Source organism: Rana temporaria, chromosome 6 (assembly GCF_905171775.1).
Source record: "Rana temporaria chromosome 6, aRanTem1.1, whole genome shotgun sequence".
Lineage (NCBI taxonomy): Eukaryota > Metazoa > Chordata > Amphibia > Anura > Ranidae > Rana > Rana temporaria.
Window position 1 is genome coordinate 99032528 of NC_053494.1, and position 22817 is coordinate 99055344.

Below are 22817 nucleotides of genomic sequence, written 5' to 3' on the forward strand. Positions count from 1 at the left end.
CTTTGTAATGTTATTCATACATCCCTTGTCTGTGTGCATATTACCTAAGCTATATAACTAAAAGGGAAAACTTTTTTTTCTCGATTTGAATAGTGTGGAGAGGAATTGGAACACCTGTCAGTTTGTTTCCACACCTGCGGACCGTATGTCCGTTTTTTCATCCATCCGTTTACAGATGAAAAAGGGACATACATGTGTCCCTATGGGATAGCGGGTGTCAGTGGATGAACATCCGCTGACACCCCCAATCTCATTGGTCCCCGCTATGCTCCGATTCTGCAGATGGAGGAAAACCCTATTTTTTCCCCATCCTTCTGCAGAGCGGATCAAGTGAACATGGACAGAAAGTCTGTGTTCATCCGATCCCCCCCATAGGGGAGAGTAAAGATCTGACAGGGCGGTCCCTGCACCCTGCACTGCCCTGGCTCAGCGGGGATCAATGGAGCAAGCGGATCCTCACGTGGGAAAGGGCCCTTGGGGAGATTCACCCTCTCCATCTGTCCTGTTTACCATCATTGAAAGTGAAAAGTAAAAGGAAAATTTTGGGTTGCCCCCAGAAAAGTAATAGAGGGGAAATCTTCCAATGGGGACATTAGTTCTGGTGACCTGGGGGGGGGTCTATGGGACAGGAAGTGATGGGAAATCTCCCCATTGGGACAAAAACAGACACTGCAGAGGTTATAACCCTACTTAAGTTTTGCTTTTAGTTCTTCGCTAATAAAAAAAAATAAAGAAACGTACTGTAAAGAAAGCCCTCAGTATGGTTTAATGTCACCAGCAGAGGGCAGTGCATTTAGAAGCCCCTCTGTTCATCTGAACATGGGGTGCTGGTGATATTTCTGACTGGATGCAACTTTTAGCAGCGTCATTTGCCATTTCACCAGGACACCCTTCTATGATCAGGTCTCATTGCTGCATGGAGTATGCTGGACTCATTGTATTCATGGACACAGCAGGGTGCCAACCCAAGGGCACGTGGATCATGATACTACAAAATAAAATCCTCCTTGGGATTGAAAGACAGAGATCACCACCCCCTGAACACCCCGCTAGTGGGAATGTGGCGTGGGGAGATTTCTCATTTCCTGTTGTGTCTCCAGGACAGGAAGTGAATGGAAATCCCCCCTACTGAGACATACACTGGTGGGGGGGAAAAAAACCTCCCTCACATTATTCAAAAATAACAAAAGTGGCCTTTAGAATGACACACTAACAGAATGTACCCAAGACATAGGAGGGCACATGAACCAAAGACAAGGCCAGTGTTTCTTCCTTTATTACAAAGTTTTCAGAGATTTCCATAGAGCTGCACAGACAATACACGGATCTAATAGGTAGAGATGATGGGGGGAGCCCCTCCGATCATCAGACACACACACTACAGGCACTCACTGTCCATGCCGGGGAAGGGGAGCGGCTGGGCCCCCAGTTGTTGCTCCACAGCCAGCTCCAGGTCGAAGCGGATATGATCCACACAGGCGATGAGTTCCTGCATCTTTCCCGGAGAGTCGCTCCAACCACACACACAATCCGACCATCAGAACCACTGCCGGAAGGAGGCTGAGCGAGGGGCCGCGAGGCACGCTGGGAAGGAGGAAGTGCCGGCCACACAGCGGAGAGGAGCATGCCGGGTAATATGGAGTGTCAGAGGACGCCCGGGGATCACTGATATCCATGTGTGAGGAACAGGTACGGAGGGTTGTGCTCCGGGGATACAGGACAGTGTGTGCTTTAATGTGTCACAGTATACTAAACACAGGGTACACTGCGGAGTGTGTAATGTACAGCACAGGGTACAGAATGGAGTGTTCAAGGTACAGCACAGTGTAGAAAGCAGAGTGTGTAATGTACAGCACAGTGTACAGAGCAAATCGTTTAATGTACAGCACAATATGTAGATTGAAGCATGCAATGTATAATACAATGTACTGAACAGAACATGTATTATACAGCACAGTGTACAAAGTAGAATGTGCAACATACAGTACAGTGTGGAGACGGAAGCATGTACATTACAGCACAGTGTACTGAGTGGAGCAGCAGGAAGACCTTGTAGATTAGGGTGACCAGACATCCCCAGTTTCAGGGGACAGTCCCCTGATTGAGGACACTGCCCCCGGACCAAGTCTGTCCCCGGTTTTGTCCCCAGATTGGATTTAATAGGGGGCAAAGGGAATTTCAAAGACAATCAGTGCAGAATTAAAATAAAAAAATTAGAATTACACCCCCCCCCCCCGATCCGCCGTGCCTACTAGCAGTGTTGTTCACGTTTTTCCCAACAAGTCCTTGGCAATGGGAAATCTCAAAACAAAATCTCAAAACAAACTTCCCAATCTGACTAGTACCCCCCCCTCCCCCCCATTGCTCTTCACATTGTCCCCAAGTCTTGTTTTACTTGCTGCTTCTGCTGTGACACAGATGAAGTCCTGGCTGTCAGTGTGTCAGAGCAGCTAGAAGAGCGGCAATGGGGGAAGAACAACAGGCGTCCAGCCAGGCTACTGTGCTCAAATGTTTGGCCACAGCTGTACACTTTAAAGCCGGTGTTCCAGCCCCCCCCCCAAAAAAAAAAATAATTAAACGTCAGCAGCTACAGATACTGCAGCTGCTGACTTTTCATATACAGACACTTACCTGTCCAAGGAGCCCTTGATGTCGGCACCCCAGCCGATCTTCAGCCGCCACCATTCCTGGTTAGGTAACCCTTTTGGCTTCACAACCAGCTCCCCCCTGCGCTTTCTAAATGGTCCGGCATGGGAGGAAGGAGCAGGGGGCCCAACTTCCAAAACCCCGTCTCCCAGAAGTGGGGAACGGTACTTGTAAAAAAAAAAAAAACAGGTATCGGTTCCCCCCCAAAAGGTGCCAAATGTGGCACTGGAGGGGGGAGGCGATGGATAAGCAAAATTTCCACTTTTGAGTGCAACTCTGCTTTAAATCCTTAACTGTTTGACTGGCTAATCGGAATGCTTTTATAAATAGAAAGTATAATAAACAGAGAGTCTGTAAAAAGGGGGGGAACTAATGCGCAAATCAACCTACCCACGGCAAACTAGTCTAAAATAAATGAAATTACAGCTAATGAGCAGCAGCCACGACTAATAGTGCTCACGCACTGACAGTAAATGAAACAAGGGTGGGTGTAGTGGCGCTTGCCCAAATAAAAACAATATCCTGTTAATAAATAATATACCACACAACAAAGATGTAAATCCAAATGGCTAATAGGTCAATCCTCCACCTGCTGTGGGTCTAAATGTGTTCCACTCAAAAGTACATCCAGGGAATGACACCCAACATTAAGAATTAATGTGGTAAGTCATGAGAGTGGTAAATAATAGGTTCCTAATAAGGTAAAAAACAACTGTGCCAACCTCAGCACAATGTAGATGTAGAATCACTACGAATGATAATCATAATATATAAATAAAATGCAGATAAATAATGTAAAAATCCAAAGGTGCTTCATCCAATTAAAAGCGCATAGTGCAAAAATATGTGAAATAATGCACAAAAGGTCCACAAAATGTAAAATATAAAAATTATAAAAAATAGACAAATACGTAGCATGCGCAGGTGGGCATGAACAAAATAATAATGTGCAAAAAAGGTCAATAAGATAACAATTAATCAATCAAAGTAAAATGCAGTGTTCAAAGTGTCCAGTGCACAATCCGTGCAAAAGATATTCTTTAAAAGTCCAAAGAAAAAATTAATCAATAATAGTTTTAAAGTGAGAAAGGTGCTCCAATGAATCCATAAAGCATAACTTGAGTGCTTGATGCTGAACGTGCAATCGTGCTTGTAAATATCACCTTCAGGCTTCCCACAGTGTCTGGAGAATAGTGTGTTCCAGCCCCTTACCTTAGAAGGGCTTGTATTAAAGCCTCTGTGTAAATACTCCCAACGGCAGCCTGCTGATCCACTCCCATACACCACGGCTCATATAGGTTAGAATGATGACTCTCAAATGACAAATAAAGGAAGGGAAGCCTCCATAGCATAAAATCTTTAGGATTTATTCAGTAAAAACAAAACTAAACACTCACAAACAGCTGAGGGTATAACGGCGTGTGTATCCTTGTGTCTCCGCTCTGCGGTCGCGAGCGGATGACGTCACCAGCAGCTCTCCACGTCCTCACGCGTATCGTGACAGCCAAACGTCACTTAATCATAGGATGATTAAGTGATGTTTGGCTGTCACGATACGCGCGAGGACGTGGAGAGCTGCTGGTGACGTCATCCGCTCGCGGCCGCAGAGACAGCATCAAGCACTCAAGTTATGCTTTATGGATTCATTGGAGCACCTTTCTCACTTTAAAACTATTATTGATTAATTTTTTCTTTGGACTTTTAAAGAATATCTTTTGCACGGATTGTGCACTGGACACTTTGAACACCCTTGTTTCATAATAAACAGAGAACCAATGTCTGTATAGTAGCAATTAGGGTTGTCCCGATATCGATACTAGTCCTCCTCCGTGCTGCCGTCTCCCTCCGTGTCGCTGTCCACCTCCATGCTGCCGTCTCCCTCTCTGTCCCCCTCCGTGCTGCCGTCCCCCTCCGTGCTGCCGTCCCCCTCCGTGCTGCCGTCCCCCTCCGTGTTGCCGCCCCCCTCCGTGCTGTCGTCTCCCTCTCTGTCCCCCTCCGTGCTGTCGTCCCCCTCCGTGCTGCCGTCTCCCTCCGTGCTGCCGTCTCCCTCCGTGCTGCCGTCTCCCTCCGTGCTGCCGTCTCCCTCCGTGCTGCCGTCTTCCTCTCTGTCCCCCTCCGTGCTGCCGTCTTCCTCTCTGTCCCCCTCCGTGCTGCCCTTCTCCCTCTCTGTCCCCCTCCGTGCTGCCGTCTCCCTCCGTGTCGCCGTCCCCCTCCATGCTGCCGTCTCCCTCTCTGTCCCCCTCCGTGCTGCCGTCTCCCTCTCTGTCCCCCTCCGTGCTGCCGTCTCCCTCTCTGTCCCCCTCCGTGCTGCCGTCTTCCTCTCTGTCCCCCTCCGTGCTGCCGTCTTCCTCTCTGTCCCCCTCCGTGCTGCCGTCTTCCTCTCTGTCCCCCTCCGTGCTGCCGTCTCCCTCTCTGTCCCCCTCCGTGCTGCCGTCTCCCTCCGTGTCGCCGTCCCCCTCCGTGCTGCCGTCTCCCTCTCTGTCCCCCTCCGTGCTGCCGTCTCCCTCTCTGTCCCCCTCCGTGCTGCCGTCTCCCTCTCTGTCCCCCTCCGTGCTGCCGTCTTCCTTTCTGTCCCCCTCCGTGCTGCCGTCTTCCTCTCTGTCCCCCTCCGTGCTGCCGTCTTCCTCTCTGTCCCCCTCCGTGCTGCCGTCTTCCTCTCTGTCCCCCTCCGTGCTGCCGTCTCCCTCTCTGTCCCCCTCCGTGCTGCCGTCTCCCTCCGTGTCGCCGTCCCCCTTCGTGCTGCCGTCTCCCTCTCTGTCCCCCTCTGTGCTGCCGTCTCCCTCTCTGTCCCCCTCCGTGCTGCCGTCTCCCTCCGTGTTGCCGCCCCCCTCCGTGCTGTCGTCTCCCTCTCTGTCCCCCTCCGTGCTGTCGTCTCCCTCTCTGTCCCCCTCCGTGCTGCCGTCTCCCTCTCTGTCCCCCTCCGCGTCGCCGTCCCCCTCCGTGCTGCCGTCTCCCTCCGTGCTGCCGTCTCCCTCTCTGTCCCCCTCCGTACTGCTGTCCCCCTCCGTGCTGCCGTCTTCCTCTCTGTCCCCCTCCGTGCTGCCGTCTTCCTCTCTGTCCCCCTCCGTGCTGCCGTCTCCCTCTCTGTCCCCCTCCGTGCTGCCGTCTCCCTCCGTGTCGCCGCCCCCCTCCGTGCTGCCGTCTCCCTCTCTGTGCTGCCGTCTCCCTCTCTGTCCCCCTCCGTGCTGCCGTCTCCCTCCGTGTTGCCGCCCCCCTCCGTGCTGTCGTCTCCCTCTCTGTCCCCCTCCGTGCTGTCGTCTCCCTCTCTGTCCCCCTCCGTGCTGCCGTCCCCCTCCGTGTTGCCGCCCCCCTCTGTGCTGTCGTCTCCCTCTCTGTCCCCCTCCGTGCTGCCGTCTCCCTCTCTGTCCCCCTCCGTGCTGCCGTCCCCCTCCGTGCTGCCGTCCCCCTCCGTGCTGCCGTCTCCCTCCGTGCTGCCGTCTCCCTCCGTGCTGCCGTCTCCCTCCGTGCTGCCGTCTCCCTCCGTGCTGCCGTCTCCCTCCGTGCTGCCGTGTCCCTCCGTGCTGCCTTCCCCCTCCGTGCTGCCGTCTTCCTCTCTGTCCCCCTCCGCGCTGCCGTCTTCCTCTCTGTCCCCCTCCGTGCTGCCCTTCTCCCTCTCTGTCCCCCTCCGTGCTGCCGTCTCCCTCCGTGTCGCCGTCCCCCTCCGTGCTGCCGTCTTCCTCTCTGTCCCCCTCCGTGCTGCCCTTCTCCCTCTCTGCCCCCCTCCGTGCTGCCGTCTCCCTCCGTGTCGCCGTCCCCCTCCGTGCTGCCGTCTTCCTCTCTGTCCCCCTCCGTGCTGCCCTTCTCCCTCTCTGTCCCCCTCCGTGCTGCCGTCTCCCTCCGTGTCGCCGTCCCCCTCCGTGCTGCCGTCTCCCTCCGTGTCGCCGTCCCCCTCCATGCTGCCGTCTCCCTCTCTGTCCCCCTCCGTGCTGCCGTCTCCCTCTCTGTCCCCCTCCGTGCCGCCGTCTCCCTCCGTGCCGCCGTCTCCCTCCGTGCCGCCGTCTCCCTCCGTGCCGCCGTCTCCCTCCGTGCCGCCGTCCCCCTCCGTGCCGCCGTCCCCCTCCGTGCCGCCGTCCCCCTCCGTGCCGCCGTCCCCCTCCGTGCCGCCGTCCCCCTCCGTGCTGCCGTCTCCCTCCGTGCTGCCGTCTTCCTCTCTGTCCCCCTCCGTGCTGCCGTCTTCCTCTCTGTCCCCCTCCGTGCTGCCGTCTTCCTCTCTGTCCCCCTCCGTGCTGCCCTTCTCCCTCTCTGTCCCCCTCCGTGCTGCCGTCTCCCTCCGTGTCGCCGTCCCCCTCCGTGCTGCCGTCTCCCTCTCTGTCCCCCTCCGTGCTGCCGTCTCCCTCTCTGTCCCCCTCCGTGCTGCCGTCTCCCTCTCTGTCCCCCTCCGTGCTGCCGTCTCCCTCTCTGTCCCCCTCCGTGCTGCCGTCTCCCTCTCTGTCCCCCTCCGTGCTGCCGTCTCCCTCTCTGTCCCCCTCCGTGCTGCCGTCTCCCTCTCTGTCCCCCTCCGTGCTGCCGTCTCCCTCTCTGTCCCCCTCCGTGCTGCCGTCTCCCTCTCTGTCCCCCTCCGTGCTGCCATCTCCCTCTCCGTCCCCCTCCGTGCTGCCGTCTCCCTCTCCGTCCCCCTTCGTGCTGCCGTCTCCCTCTCCGTCCCCCTCCGTGCTGCCGTCTCCCTCCGTGCTGCCGTCTCCCTCCGTGCTGCCGTCTCCCTCCGTGCTGCCGTCTCCCTCCGTGCCGCCGTCTCCCTCCGTGCTGCCGTCCCCCTCCGTGCTGCCGTCTCCCTCCGTGCTGCCGTCTTCCTCTCTGTCCCCCTCCGTGCTGCCGTCTTCCTCTCTGTCCCCCTCCGTGCTGCCCTTCTCCCTCTCTGTCCCCCTCCGTGCTGCCCTTCTCCCTCTCTGTCCCCCTCCGTGCTGCCGTCTTCCTCCGTGTCGCCGTCCCCCTCCGTGCTGCCGTCTCCCTCTCTGTCCCCCTCCGTGCTGCCGTCTCCCTCTCTGTCCCCCTCCGTGCTGCCGTCTCCCTCTCTGCCCCCCTCCGTGCTGCCGTCTCCCTCTCTGCCCCCCTCCGTGCTGCCGTCTCCCTCTCTGTCCCCCTCCGTGCTGCCGTCTCCCTCTCCGTCCCCCTTCGTGCTGCCGTCTCCCTCTCCGTCCCCCTCCGTGCTGCCGTCTCCCTCCGTGCTGCCGTCTCCCTCCGTGCTGCCGTCTCCCTCCGTGCTGCCGTCTCCCTCTGTGCCGCCGTCTCCCTCCGTGCTGCCGTCCCCCTCCGTGCTGCCGTCTCCCTCCGTGCTGCCGTCTTCCTCTCTGTCCCCCTCCGTGCTGCCGTCTTCCTCTCTGTCCCCCTCCGTGCTGCCCTTCTCCCTCTCTGTCCCCCTCCGTGCTGCCCTTCTCCCTCTCTGTCCCCCTCCGTGCTGCCGTCTTCCTCCGTGTCGCCGTCCCCCTCCGTGCTGCCGTCTCCCTCTCTGTCCCCCTCCGTGCTGCCGTCTCCCTCTCTGTCCCCCTCCGTGCTGCCGTCTCCCTCTCTGCCCCCCTCCGTGCTGCCGTCTCCCTCTCTGCCCCCCTCCGTGCTGCCGTCTCCCTCTCTGCCCCCCTCTGTGCTGCCGTCTCCCTCCATTCTCCTTCCCCACCCCCTCGATCTGTCAGGATGGAGAGCGGAGGTAAACCCGGCTCCTACCTTTTCCGAATGTACAGAGTCCAACTTCTCTCCATTCATTTTCAGCGCAGAGGCTGCTGAGAAAGGGACTGGGGAATCTGTGTCCCTAGACCCTTTCTCTGTCTCAAAGGGGACCCCTGATATTTCACTAAAGCCCCCCAACAGGGCTGATAAAAAAAAAAAAAAAGTATTACAATAAATAATACAATTAATTGTAAAAAAATTTAAATTAAATAAAAAACACACTGACACTGTCCAAACCCCCCCCCCCCCCCCACTCTTAAAGTGGTATCGGGACAACCCTAGTAGCAATAACAGAAAATATATTTCCACAAAAAAAAGAAGATATCGATATCTTCTTTTTTCATATATAGACATGGGGGAGTGTGTGGTGCGCTCTAACTGATGTTTGTTTTCATATATAGACATGGGGGAGTGTGTGGTGCGCTCTAACTTATGTTTGTTTTCATATATAGACATGAGGGAGTGTGTGGTGCGCTCTAACTGATGTTTGTTTCATATATAGACATGGGGGAGTGTGTGGTGCGCTCTAACTGATGTTTATTTTCATATATGGACATGGTGGAGTGTGTGGTGCGCTCTAACTGATGTTTATTTTCATATATAGACATGGGGGAGTGTGTGGTGCGCTCTAACTGATGTTTGTTTTCATATATAGACATGGGGGAGTGTGTGGTGCGCTCTAACTGATGTTTATTTTCATATATAGACATGGGGGAGTGTGTGGTGCGCTCTAACTGATGTTTATTTTCATATATAGACATGGGGGAGTGTGTGGTGCGCTCTAACTGATGTTTGTTTTCATATATGGACATGGGGGAGTGTGTGGTGCGCTCTAACTGATGTTTATTTTCATATATGGACATGGTGGAGTGTGTGGTGCGCTCTAACTGATGTTTGTTTTCATATATGGACATGGGGGAGTGTGTGGTGCGCTCTAACTGATGTTTGTTTTCATATATGGACATGGGGGAGTGTGTGGTGCGCTCTAACTGATGTTTGTTTTCATATATAGACATGGGGGAGTGTGTGGTGCGCTCTAACTGATGTTTGTTTTCATATATAGACATGGGGGAGTGTGTGGTGCGCTCTAACTGATGTTTGTTTTCATATATAGACATGGGGGAGTGTGTGGTGCGCTCTAACTGATGTTTGTTTTCATATATAGACATGGGGGAGTGTGTGGTGCGCTCTAACTGATGTTTGTTTTCATATATAGACATGGGGGAGTGTGTGGTGCGCTCTAACTGATGTTTGTTTTCATATATAGACATGGGGGAGTGTGTGGTGCGCTCTAACTGATGTTTGTTTTCATATATAGACATGGGGGAGTGTGTGGTGCGCTCTAACTGATGTTTGTTTTCATATATAGACATGGGGGAGTGTGTGGTGCGCTCTAACTGATGTTTGTTTCATATATAGACATGGGGGAGTGTGTGGTGCGCTCTAACTGATGTTTGTTTTCATATATAGACATGGGGGAGTGTGTGGTGCGCTCTAACTGATGTTTGTTTTCATATATAGACATGGGGGAGTGTGTGGTGCGCTCTAACTGATGTTTGTTTTCATATATAGACATGGGGGAGTGTGTGGTGCGCTCTAACTGATGTTTGTTTTCATGCTGTAGGTTACATGGAGTTAAGAATTGAGGGTTTATCATCATGATGCAGATACTGGCTAAATTGGCGCTCCGTTCTCTGGCTCCAGGATGTCCCTTACATGTCCAGGCTGCATACAGACAAATCTCTGTTCTTCACCGTCAGACACATTTAAAGCACTGCCTTGTATTATGTCCACAGGGGATACATTTAAGGACTATAAATTATTCTGATAATAAGAAAGCTGGCAATGAACAACAAGAGGAAGAAGTACATTTCGGGAGATTGTCAGAAAGGTATTCTGTAAAAACGTCTTTTAGAAAATCCTCCTCGGACATTCAGAACTTGCAGTATGAGGAGGATAAAGAAGACGAAGGAGAGACAATGAGAACTCAGAAGAAGTACACAAGAAAAACAAATACCCCATACTGGTACTTCTTAAAGTGCAAGTCCAAAATCAAAGAAGGCAAGGTAACTGTCACTTGCCTGTTTTACTTACTAACTGAAAACCTTGAAAATATTGAAAGGGTAACATTTTTGCGGTGAAAAAAATGGAGCAAAAAAAAATGGAGCCTATACAATTTTTACACAAACCATATTGTAATTGAATGATCTTGATAATTACTTTTCAAACTGCATCACTGTAACCTTCTATAAAATTGAATGCAATATGGCAACCTGGAGGCATTGTGTCACTGGTGTATGGAACACCCCCAGAAATGTTATTTCCTGCTAACACCCAACTCTTGATGCCTGTAAACACCCCTAAAAGCAAAGGGGTTGTAAAGGTACATGTTTTTTCACCTTAATGCATCCTATGCATTAAAGGGGTTGTAAAGGAATTTTTTTTTCCATAATAAGCATCCTTTATCTGCAGACATTCCTCTTTTCACTTCCTCATTGTTCGTTTTTGCTCAGAAGTTGCTCTATTTCTTCTCTGTTCTGTTCACTTCCTGCTTGTCTTATTTTACTGACCACCGTGACGGGAGGGTTTATTGCGGTGGTCAGTGACGTGCTCGCCCCCTCCTGGGAACTACATCTGTGCGGCAGGACGCTCTCTACGTGTTAGAGACTTCAAGGAGGTGTGAATTACTGGGCGTGCCGCAATCCATACTGGGAAATGTAGTTCTTACATGAACGAGCGCCGCAAACCAGGAAGTGAATGAGAGAACAGAAACTAGAATGCCGGAGGTGATATAGATGAAGGAATTTAATAGGTATTTACTCGGTTTTTAACAGAATCATTACACTATTCTGTCTGTCTACCTTGCAGACATAAATTTTAGGCAAAATTTTTTTCCCTTTACAACTCCTTTAAGGTGAAAAAACATCCGACGCTACCGGCCACCCCCGAACCCCCGTTTTACTTGCCTCACCCCTCGAAAGTCCCGCACGCGTCCCCGTCATCCTCTTCGGTTCCCAGCCTGGCCGTTGATTGGCTAGGCTGGACGGATTGATAGCAGCACAGCCATTGGCTGATGCTGCTGTCAATCACATCCGATGGTGCGCCGGGGGCGGGGCCGAGTGATACAGTGGCGGGCATAGCCGCCAACTGTATCACGGGAGCGCGCCCGCAAAAGCTTTTCACTATGCGAGCTTGCTCGCATGAAGGTGGAAAGCTTTTACGGGGAGGAGCCGAGACAGCCGCCGAGGGACCCCAGAAGACAGGATTCGGGGACACTCTGTGCAAAACGAGCTGCACAGTGGAGGTAAGTATAACATGTTTGTTATTTAAAAAAAAAAAAAAACATTTTTGCCTTTAGTGTTCCTTTAAGGCTTCTTTCACACTGAGGTGTTTTTTCAGGCGCTAAAAGGCTAAAAATAGCGCCTGAAAAACAACTCCCCTGCCACTCCAGCGATGCTTGGAGGAGTTTGAAGCCTTTCAACACCTCCCATTCAAGTCTATGGTAACGCTCCCCAAACGCACTGACAAGCGTTTGCAACATGGTTGCAGCGCTTTAAAATGAGTTTTAAAATAGAATCTTTCTGGAGGAATATAATGTCCCACAATGCCCTATAATGATAGAGGAGAGCATAGAGTGTCCAGCAGTCACTCCCCTCTGTGCACATCCTGTTTGGCCTGCTTGAAGATGGCAGACATCAACTTCTGAGGGTAGGTGCATAAATCATGATACAGGGCATAAAAGTGTCTGAGAGACAATTGGATGTACCCAATAGCACCTGGATACCCTTCTCTTCATCTGCTCACCCAATTGCTTATATATCAGCGTCATCTGCAGGAGGCCAAACACGAGATAAAGCTTAGTAAAGGAATACAAGCTGCCGCCTTCCCGGCTAATGGAGTATGCACAGGAAACATTCACCATGACAATCCACACCTCAAATTGTTTGTTTCCTGTAATGTCACTTCCCTTTTCAAAAAACATATGCGTTTGCGGAGTGGTTTTAACGCACATCAAACCCTTCCAAACCACGCATAGGGCATTTGGGTAGAATTCTTAAAGTGTCAATAACGCCCATACTAAAGCGCATTAAGGGTTACGCTTCATGTACACTGGACATTTCAAAACCTGACAAATAACCGACATTGAAAGAAATCAGTTTTGGCAAATTTACATTCCGCGTTTAGGGGCGTTGTTCAACATTTTCTATTACAATCTTTTCAATGGGAAATAATTTTCTGGGAATATATAGTCTCTCCCTCTCTTCCTCTTTCTCTCCTGTTTTTTTGTCATATCAAATGGTCACAAATGATTCCCCATTAAAAACGTCTATGAACGAAAATTCTTAAAAACTCAGTTACCCGCTGCTACAAGCATTTGGCGTTTCAAATGGCTTTGAACATCCATTCTGAACGTTTTTAATTTTTTTTGCTTTTAAAATAAATCTTCTAAGGCAGTGTTTCTCAACCTTTCTAATGCCGTGACCCCTTGATAAAATTTCCCAAGTTGTGGGGACCCCTAACAGTAAAACTATTTTTGTAGCGTGGGTACAATATTAAAGCCCCATATGGTACATTTTAGGATGTTCCGCCCTTTCTCTTTGTTCTCCTTTCTTTTCCTTCTGTCTCTCTCAATCCTTATTCCCCCCCCCCCCCATCCATCTCTCTAGCTGTCTTTCATGTTCTTTCTCCTATTCTTTCTCTCCCTTTTTCTTTGTTCCTCCCCCTCTTTTCCTCTCCCTTTTATGTATTCTCTATTTTTGGGATGGGATGATTGACAGTGCTGGCGGGGAGTTGGGATCAGTGGCAGTGCTGGTGGGTGCTCTTGATCAAGGTCATCTGCCGATCTGAGAACTGTAGTGGGGGCTTTTAATGGCAACTATAATCACAGGAAGTGTTACTCACTGTGTCTCTGGTTTCACTGTGTCTCCGACTTTGTGGTGTCTCGCAGCAGTGACACCTATGCTGAAATCAGGAGATAGGGTCTCCTCCAGCCCCTCCCATTTAACATTCCTCATCAGTCGGCCTCTAGTCTCTGCCCTCCAGCCATGCCGTGAACTGAATGGGCAGCCGCAAAAAGGTTGGGAGAGCGGTGCAGACTTCAGGAACAGCCCAGGATTCGGTGACCCCTGGCAAATCATCATTTGACCCCCGAGGGGGTCCCGACCCCCAGGTTGAGAACCACTGTTCCAAGGCATAATGTACATGGTACGTTTTAACCACTTAACCCCGGACCATATTGCTGGTCAAAGACCAGGTCACTTTTTGCGATTCGGCACTGCGTCAATTTAACTGACAATTGCGTGGTCGTGCGACGTGGCTCCCAAACAAAATTGGCATATTTTTTTCTTCCCCCACAAATAGAGCTTTCTTTTGGTGGTATTTGATCACCTCTGCGGTTTTTAGTTTTTGCGCTATAAACAAAAATAGAGCGACAATTTTGATTTTTTTTTTTTTTTATATTTTTTACTTTTTGCTATAATAAATATCCCCCAAAAATATATAAAAAATACAATTTTTTTTCCTCAGTTTAGGCCGATATGTATTCACCTACATATTTTTCATTAAAAAAAATTGCAATAAGCGTTTATTGATTGGTTTGCGCAAAAGTTATAGCGTTTACAAAATAGGGGATAGTTTTATGGCATTTTTATTAATATTTTTTTTTTACTAGTAATGGCGGCGATCACCGATTTTTTTTTCGGTACTGCAATGTTATGGCGGACACTTTTGACACATTTTTGAGACCATTGGCATTTTTATAGCGATCAGTGCTATAAAAATGCATTGATTACTATAAAAATGCCACTGGCAGGGAAGGGGTTAACACTAGGGGGCGAGGAAAGGGGTTAAGTATGTTCCCTGGGTGTGTTCTAACTGAAGGGTGGGTGGGACTGACTGGGGGAAATGACTGATCGCTGTTCATACATTGTATGACGGTCAGGCATTTATCCCCTGACAGGACCGGGAGCTGTGTGTTTACACACACAGCTCCCGGTCCCCGCTCTGTAAGGAGCGATCGCGGGGGTGTCCGGCAGCGATCGCGCCTGCCGGGCACCCGCGCTATGATCACGTATAGCTACGTGATCTCGCCCAGCAGAGCCGACCTTCCGCCATATAACTGCGGCGGATGGTCGGCAAGCAGTTAAAACCTCTCCTGAATGATTTATTTTGACAGAGTAGCCCATATTTAAAAACTTCAGTTTTGCCGTGTTTAACCGCATGTGTCCATGCACACAATCACGTTTTTTGGCGTTTTAAAGCAGTTGGGTTTATGTCCGTTTTTTGAGACGCAAAATTTTGGGTTCAGAAGCTTTTTTTTTTTTCAGCCGCAAACGCGGTAATACGCGGTAAACCGACGCGAAATTCGCGGCAAAAACTGGCGTTTTAAACGCCGGTTTTTGCCTTTGAAAGCGTGAGTTTAGACGTGTTTGTAATTGCTTCTCGTGTGCATGGGGCCTAAGACCCCATTCACACCTAAGCGACAAAACGCCCGACGCGGGACGCTTCTGTCGCTAGAGGTGAGAATTCCCATTGCCGTCTATGGAGATGGTTCACATCTCATAGACGCGCAACGCCTGTCGCCTGAAAAAAAGTCCCGGACCCTTTTTTTCAAGCGACACGCGCGTTTTCCCATAGACAGCAATGGGAATACTTTAGAAAAAAAAAAAAAAAAAAAGAAACATTTGTAATCGCGGCAAATCTGCCGCTACACGCGTACGCGGCTGTCGCTTAGGTGTGAATGCAGCCTAAGACTTTTTGTCTGCCAAAACACTGCTGCCAGGAGGAAAGGCTTCTAGGAGAGTTTAAAAAATGTCCTGTGTGCATGAGGCCTTTGTTTATAATTTTCAATCCTAGATTGTAACTTTGTTATATTGGGTAAAGTGTATGTTTTTGTTTTGTTTTTTCTCTTCAGTTGGCAGAAGCCCTGGAGCTCTTTGAAGTACAGATGTTACAAGAGGAGCGGTTACAACCTGAAGAATATAACTACACTATACTGATTGGAGGATGTGGGAGAGTTGGATATGTTAAAAAAGCATTTCAGTTGTATTCAAATGTACGTATTATTTGGTAACTAAACACTGCTATATTTTGTGTTGTGTACACAGAAATATATTTTACGTAAGTTATCTGTTTTGTGCACTATCCAAAAGGAAAAAAATAATCTGTTTATATTTGACCATAGGAGTGTAAAGCCTGGTACACACTATGGCCCAGATCCACAAAGCAGTTATGCTGGCGTATCTATTGATACGCCGCGTAACTTCTAGCTTGCTCCGGCGTATCTTTGTTTTGTATCCACTAAACAAGATACGCCTGAAGCTGGGCTAGATCCGACTGACGTACGTCTTAGTACGCCGTCGGATCTAAGGTGCATATTTACACTGGCCGCTAGGTGGTGCTTTCCTTTGATTTCCGCGTTGAGTATGCAAATTAGCTAGATACGCCAATCCACAAACGTACGTCCGCCCGGCGCATTTTTTTACGTCGTTTACGTAAGGCTTTTTTCGGAGTAACGTTACCCCTGCTCTATGAGGCGTACGCAATGTTAAGTATGGACGTCGGGCCAGCGTAGAATTTTCCGTTGTGTACGTCGTTTGCGTAAAACGTTCGCGAATAGGGCTTTGCGTAAATTACGTTCACGTCGTCTAGGCATTGAGCGGGCGTAATTTAATTTGAAAATTTGACGTGATACTGAGCATGCGCCGTACGAAAAAAGCGTAATTTACGTGGGGTCAAGCTTATTTTACATAAAACACGCCCCCCTGTTCATCATTTGAATTCCGGGCCCTTACGCCGGGAGATTTACGATACGCCGCCGTAACTTTAGAGGCAAGTGCTTTGTGAATACAGCACTTGCCTCTCAAAGTAGCGGCGGTGTAGCGTAACTACGATACGCTACGCCTGCCTAAAATTACGACACGCTACATGGATCTGGCCCTAAAAGTTTTCTTTCGTTCAACCCCACGGGTTGAATGAAAATAAACTGTTAGCTCTGGCTGGAACCGCTGTACTAACCATGCAAGGTTAGTTCAGCGATCTCCCCCACTGAGGTGTTGTGTTCTAACAGGGGGATGCCCCCCCCCCCCCGCACGAACACCGATCGGAGTCGGTTGGATGCTGGTTTTGCAGCATGCACGTTTGACAGTCCGACATACAGTGCATCCAGAAAGTATTCACAGCGGTTATGTTACAGCCTTATTCCAAGTTTATTTATTTTCCTCAAAATTCTACAAACAGTGCCCTATAATGACAATGTGAAAGAAGTTTGTTTTGAAATCTTTGCAAATTTATAAAAAAAAAAATTACATAAGCATTCACAGTCTTTGCGCAATACTTTTAAAGCACCTTTGGCACCAATGACAGCCTCAAGTTTTTTAAAGCGGAGTTCCACCCAAAAATGGAACTTCCGCTTTTCGGAACCCTTTCAGGGGGGAGAGGGGACCACTTCCGGGCATAGATGGCCACATTATCTGCGGGTATCTACCCCACTCCCCAATCCCCCCCTCCACAGTCTTCTGGGAGACACACAGGTCCCAGAAGACAGCAGGGACCATTCGGATCGTGCAGCGCGACTCGCACATGCACAGTAGGGAACCAGGAGGTGAAGCCACAAGACTTCACTTCCTGATTCCCTTACCGAAGGTGGCGGCAGCAGCACCCGAGAGCTGAGCGATAGATTGGCTTCGGGTGTTGACATTGTGGGTGCGCTGGACAGGTAAGTGTCATTTTAAAAGCAGCTGTAGCTTCTGACTTAAAAAAAAAAAAAAAATCGGGGGACTTACGCTTTAAGTGTGATGCTTACAAGCTTCGCATACCTATTTTTGGGCAGTTTCCCTGATTCTTGTTTGCAGGACCTCTTGAGCTCCATCAGGTTGGATGGGGAGCGTCGGTGCAGCCATTATCAGATGTCTCCAGAGATGTTCAATCGGGTTCAAGTCTGGACTCTGGCTGGACCACTCAAGGACATTCACAGAGTTGTCCCTTAGCCACTCCTGTGTTATCTTGGCTGTGTGCTTAGGGTGGTTGTACTGTTGGAAGATGAACCTTTGCCCCAGTCTGAGGTTCAGAGCGCTCTGGAGCAGGTTTTCATCAAGGATGTCTCTGTACATTGCTGCATTCATCTTTCCCCTGATCCTGACTTTAGGGTCAATATAAACTATGCAGTGCAATAACATGTTGTGTTAGGCTGCATTCACACCTAGGCGACAAAACGCCTGAAGCGCGACGCTCGATACGCTGGAGGGGCGAATTTGAATTGATGTCTATGAGATGGTTCACATCTCACGCCGAACGCCGAAACGCCGTACGCCTGTCGCCTGAAAACAAGTCCCGAACCCTTTTTTTCAGGCGGCATTGGCGTTCGGGCATAAACATCAATGTTAATTCTTTGTAAAAAAAAAAAGTAAACTAATCGTGGCAAAATACGCCGCGTACACGGCGTTACAATGTGAATGCAGCCTTAAGGTAGACCAGTTTATTGAGCTGGCTTCCTAATACACTTAGAAAGGTAGAAATGCAGCTCATGGTGCTTTGGTTTGTCATTCAGAATGAACAGCAGTGCATTGCATTGAGACTCGCTACCGCAGTGCAGCTGTGTGAAACCGGACAATTTAATAACAGAGTAAGAATCAAAGAATGCAGATTTATTCACCCATTTTTATTCTTCTCCTTTGTGACTGAATGAAATTATTTGTATGTACATAGTTTTATGACTCTATTGCAGACATATATTGTGTGTCCCCTCCTCAACCTATCATTAGGGTTGTTTACACATGGGGCTGCCCCTCTGAGAAGTGATCTATGGTGGACTGATTTTCAACAGGTGGTTGACAGACAGCTAGGGTGGGGGGAAATATGTCGCCTCCTCACTGCATGTTTTAAACCTGAAAAGCGCCCACCTCTGTGCTACAATTCATGCGGTTGCAGAGCAGTCCCATTCACTGGGGTCTGGCTGCCAAACACAACAGGGGATATCATTTTTGCTGCATCAAGTGAGACTAGGACTTCATATTTTCTAGCTATTAGTACAGACTTTTATTAAGATATTTTTTTGTTGTGAGATTTGTACTCTCTTATGTAAATGCCTGTATGTGTATAGACTTTTATTAAAAATTCATATATTTTTTTAAACTGGTAGATGAAGAAGAGAGGTTTGACTCCCACTGATGCCACCTATACGGCTCTTTTTAATGCATGTGCTGAATCACCATGGAAGGACTCAGGTCTACAGTATGCGGTTAAACTGCGAAAGGAACTTTTGGATAAAAATATTCAGATTAATCCAATTACATATCGAAGTTTACTGAAATCCTACTCGGTGTGCTCTGGATTGCAAAGCGGCTTGGAAATTTTTCAGGTAAGTCAGTGGTCATGATTCAATAAATAACAATTTGTAGACCTTATCCACCACACCTACCAAGCGTGGTCAGTAGTTACTCTTTCTTCCTGCCCTTCTTTTGTGACTATTCTAGCAGAGCAAGCTCTTGTGCTAAGTGTTACTCATAATCAGGGCCGCCATCAGGAATTATGGGGCCCCTTACACAGCTTCAGGCATGGGTCACCTGGAGCAGAGAACCGGGGGGGGGGGGGGCGCCTGAAATTGAGAAGAGAAGCGGGGGGGGGGGGCTGCTGCCGCAAATTGAGAAGCGGGGGAGGGCCCTTTACAGGAAAAAGGGGGGTAGCCAGCCATCCGGGGCCCTGGGGACCTCTGGGCCCTTTAATAAAAATAAAAAAAATATATAAAAAAAAATATTTATTCTTTTAAAAAGGGGGGTTGCCATCTGGGGACCTCTGGTCCTTTAATAATTTCTTATTTTTTATGAAAATAAATTACAAAAAAAGGTGGGTTGCCATCCAGGACCTCTGGGCCCTTTAATAAAAATAAAAAAAATAAACCTCTGGGCCCTTTAATAAAAAGTAAATAAAAAAAAATATATAAAAAATTAAAAATAAACATTTCTTTATCGTACATCACGGGACACAGAGAAGCATAGTAATTACTATGTGGGTTATAGAGAGTACCTTCAGGTGTGGACACTGGCACGCCCTTAAGGCAAGAAGTTCCCTCCCCTATATAACCCCTCCCATACCGGGAGTGCCTCAGTTTTTTGCCAGTGTCTAAGGTGTTGGTCACGAGTGAACATGTGCTCCAAGGAGCTCCACTGGAGGGATCCATATTGGATGTAAAAAGCCTCCATGAAATCCAGATCCGTCCAAAGTGCTTCTGAGCCAAAGTGGACGGTACCCGGGCCCCGGTTAAGAAGAACGGGGTTTGGCCTGTAATGCTTCTCTTTGAGAGCTGGATCCTGGTTATTCAGTACTTTGGTCAATTTCCTAATACCAAAAGTTTACTGACAGGGTGCGATATGGGTCCAGGGGTGTGGTGTTCCTGTCCATGGACCCCGGTCCCTGAAGGTCTATAGACGCTGCTCTCCGTGATGGGTGAAGATTGGACTGTCTGTTATGCAGAGTCCTGCAGCGTTGGATCAGGTAAGTGAAGGTGCTTCAGGACTTGGTCCTAGGAGTAACCTTCCTTTATTTGAGCCATTATGTTTGCCTAAAGCTAACTGTCTGTGCTTCTCCTATATGGTCCTGTGTGTTGTGGGGAGGAGGGGTATCTCTAGTCAGGTAGTTAACCCCTCCTGTGCAGGTTAAAAGCAGAGAAAAGTTGTCCAAAATGTTTGGCTTCACTTGGCTTACCTGGTTCTCACATGGAGCTGTGGGTTCCATCCTCATGCATGGCGCGTAGCGTCATGCGCGCGCGACATTGATGTGTCTTAGGCGCACGCGCGCGCACAAATGAAATTTTTGTACGCTGCTCCGATGCGCACGAATGTGCGCGGCGTGCTCCGTGAGATGCGTGTGACGACATGTGCGCGCGTGCGGCTACGTGTGCGCGCGTAGCCTCGTGGTGCACGCCTTACAGCGGCGTGCGCGTGCGCGCAGGGGGTCTATCTCAGCTGTTCTCTATGAGACTTGAGATTACAGGACAGAGCAGGTCAGGTGATACACCTAGTCCTTATATGCTCCAGTCCACCTAACTGGTTCTGGCTGACGGTGGACACAGAGATCTTGTGCACATACTTCAGTATTTAGTACTGGTGGTGGACAGTGACATTTGCTTAAGGCGCATAGTGGGCTCTGCACCTTGCCAACCATCAAATAGCAGCGTCAGTGCTGGTCTATAGGTTCGCAAGTAGTTGCAACTATTGTGAGAACCTCAGCTTTATCATGGCTAAAGGCTCAGGGACTAGAAGCAAAAAAGCAAAGGGATCGCCATCTGGCTCAGAGGATCTCGGGCATGCTCCTGCGGCTGCTTCCTCTCCTGAAAAATTGAAGGAGGCCCAGGGTGAACCATCAGGGCTGTCAGATGCCTGTTCTGCCCTTGTCCCACTTGCTCCAGTTTTTGTGACACAGGAGGCTCTGGCCTCAGCTATGGGGGGTCTGGAGCAGAGATTAGCGACCTTGATTGCATCCTCTCTCTCAAGGGAAAAACGCACAAGGTCCCCCTCTCCCTCTGAGGAGTCCCTCGATTTGGGGCATGCATCCTCAGAAGAGGTTGATTTACCCTCTGGAGATCTGGCAGAAGGTCAGCTGGAAGTAGTGGACTCTGAGGATTCCACTTTGGGAGAACCCTTTTCGGCGTCGCAATCCGAAAAATTGTTGGTCCAGTCCCTCACTGAGATGGTCCGTTCGGCCTTCAAGTTGCCACTTTCAGAACCAGCTTCAAGTGCAGTCTCATCTTTAGGCTCCTTAAAAGCTCCTCAAGCTAATTATTCCTTCCCGGTTCACCCCCTGCTGGAAGGGCTTATCTACAAGGATTGGGAACATCCAGATAGATATTTTCTTCCTCCTAAGAAGTTTTCGGTTTTATACCCCATGGAGGAACAATTCACTAAAAGATGGGGCATCCCCAAGGTTGACGCAGCTGTGTCCTGCGTAAACAAATCTTTGACCTGTCCAGTAGACAATGTTCTGGTATTCAAAGATCCGACAGACAAGAGATTAGAGACTTTATTAAAAACCTCTTTTGCTTCGGCGAGAGGAATAACCCAGCCTGCAATTGCGGCTATTGGGATTTGCCAGGCCTTAAAGGACCAGTTTAAAGGGGTCTTAAAGGAATTGCCGGCACAACAGGCCCAGAATTTGGCTGAGTTTCCCAGAGCATTATGTTTTGCCATAGATGCTATTAAGGACTCCATTCAGCAGTCCTCACGTCTCACTCTCTCGCTAGTTCATATGCGCAGGTTACTCTGGCTGAAGAACTGGTCTGCTGAAGCCCCGTGTAAAAAATTACTGGCGGGGTTTCCCTTTCATGGAGAGCGTTTGTTTGGGGAAGATCTGGATGCTTACATTCAGAAAATTTCCAGTGGCAAAAGTACACTGTTGCCAGTAAAGAAAAGGTTTAGGGGTCCCCCCTCCTTTAAGCGATCCTCCTCTCCTATCCCTAGTACTTCCGGTACCAGGCAGTTCCGACGGCCTCCTGGACGATTCAATGCAGGTGGGAAGCCACAGGGCCAGCCTCAGGCTTCCAAAAAACCTTGGAACCGTAAGCCACAGGCCAAGCCAGCAACTAAGTCAGCATTATGAAGGTTCTCCCCCACTCAGCCGGGTGGGGGGAAGACTTCAGCTGTTTGCGGAGGCTTGGCTAGACAGGATCCAAGACAGGTGGGTCCTCTCTACGGTCTCCGGGGGCTACAAGCTGGAGTTGAGCGAATTTCCTCCACCGCGCTTCTTAACCTCGAACGTCCCAAAGGACCTCGGCAAAAGAAGGTCCTTAGCATTGGCCTTAGATCATCTGTTATCCCAAGGGGTAATCAGAGAGCTGCCAGTGGAAGAACAAGGTTTGGGGTTTTATTCCAATCTCTTCACTGTCCCCAAACCAAACGGGGATGTAAGACCCATCCTGGACCTCAAGGCCTTAAACAAGTTCCTAAGGGTCCAATCATTCCGGATGGAATCGATCAGGTCAGTGGTGGCCTCCCTGCAAGGAGGGGAACTACTAGCGTCCATCGATATAAAGGACGCATACTTGCACGTTCCTATCTTTCTCGACCATCAGAAGCTGCTTCGCTTCGCGGTAAATCAGCGCCACTTCCAATTCGTGGCCTTACCTTTTGGTCTGGCCACCGCTCCTCGTGTTTTCACGAAAGTATTGGCTCCACTGTTAGCCTATCTAAGGTCTCAAGGCATATCCATAGTAGCCTATCTAGACGACCTATTGGTAGTAGACCGGTCAGTGGCCGATCTAAACTCAGCGGTACACAGAACCGTAAGATTTCTGGAATCCATGGGTTGGGTTCTCAACCTGGACAAGTCAGCCTTAATGCCTGTGCAAAGGCTCGAATATTTGGGTCTACTCATAGACACAAAGCTAAAAAGGGTCTTCCTGCCCCAAAGGAAGTTCGAGGCTTTAAGAGAACTAGTTCAACTAGTCAAAGCAAAGCGTCAGCCTCCCATTCGCCTCTGTATGAGGTTACTGGGACCTCCGAGAGGTCTCTACCCATAAA

At 49.6% G+C, this 22817-nt stretch overlaps 2 protein-coding genes across 2 annotated transcripts in view; one reads left to right on the forward strand and one right to left on the reverse strand.

The window, feature by feature from the left end:
• Nucleotides 1–1587, reverse strand: part of CPSF4 (cleavage and polyadenylation specific factor 4) — a 40223-nt gene extending 38636 nt beyond the window's left edge. The window contains exon 1 of the mRNA XM_040357068.1: nucleotides 1393–1587. Within this exon, the coding sequence (XP_040213002.1) occupies nucleotides 1393–1495 (103 nt within the window). The 5' untranslated portion in view covers nucleotides 1496–1587. The remainder of the gene's footprint in view (nucleotides 1–1392) is intronic.
• Nucleotides 1588–1594: 7 nt separating this feature from the next.
• PTCD1 (pentatricopeptide repeat domain 1) overlaps nucleotides 1595–22817 on the forward strand; it is a 61710-nt gene continuing 40487 nt past the window's right edge. Inside the window, exons 1-4 of the mRNA XM_040357067.1 lie at nucleotides 1595–1689; nucleotides 9932–10373; nucleotides 15221–15361; nucleotides 18446–18664. Of these exons, the coding sequence (XP_040213001.1) occupies nucleotides 9966–10373; nucleotides 15221–15361; nucleotides 18446–18664 (768 nt within the window). The 5' untranslated portion in view covers nucleotides 1595–1689; nucleotides 9932–9965. The remainder of the gene's footprint in view (nucleotides 1690–9931; nucleotides 10374–15220; nucleotides 15362–18445; nucleotides 18665–22817) is intronic.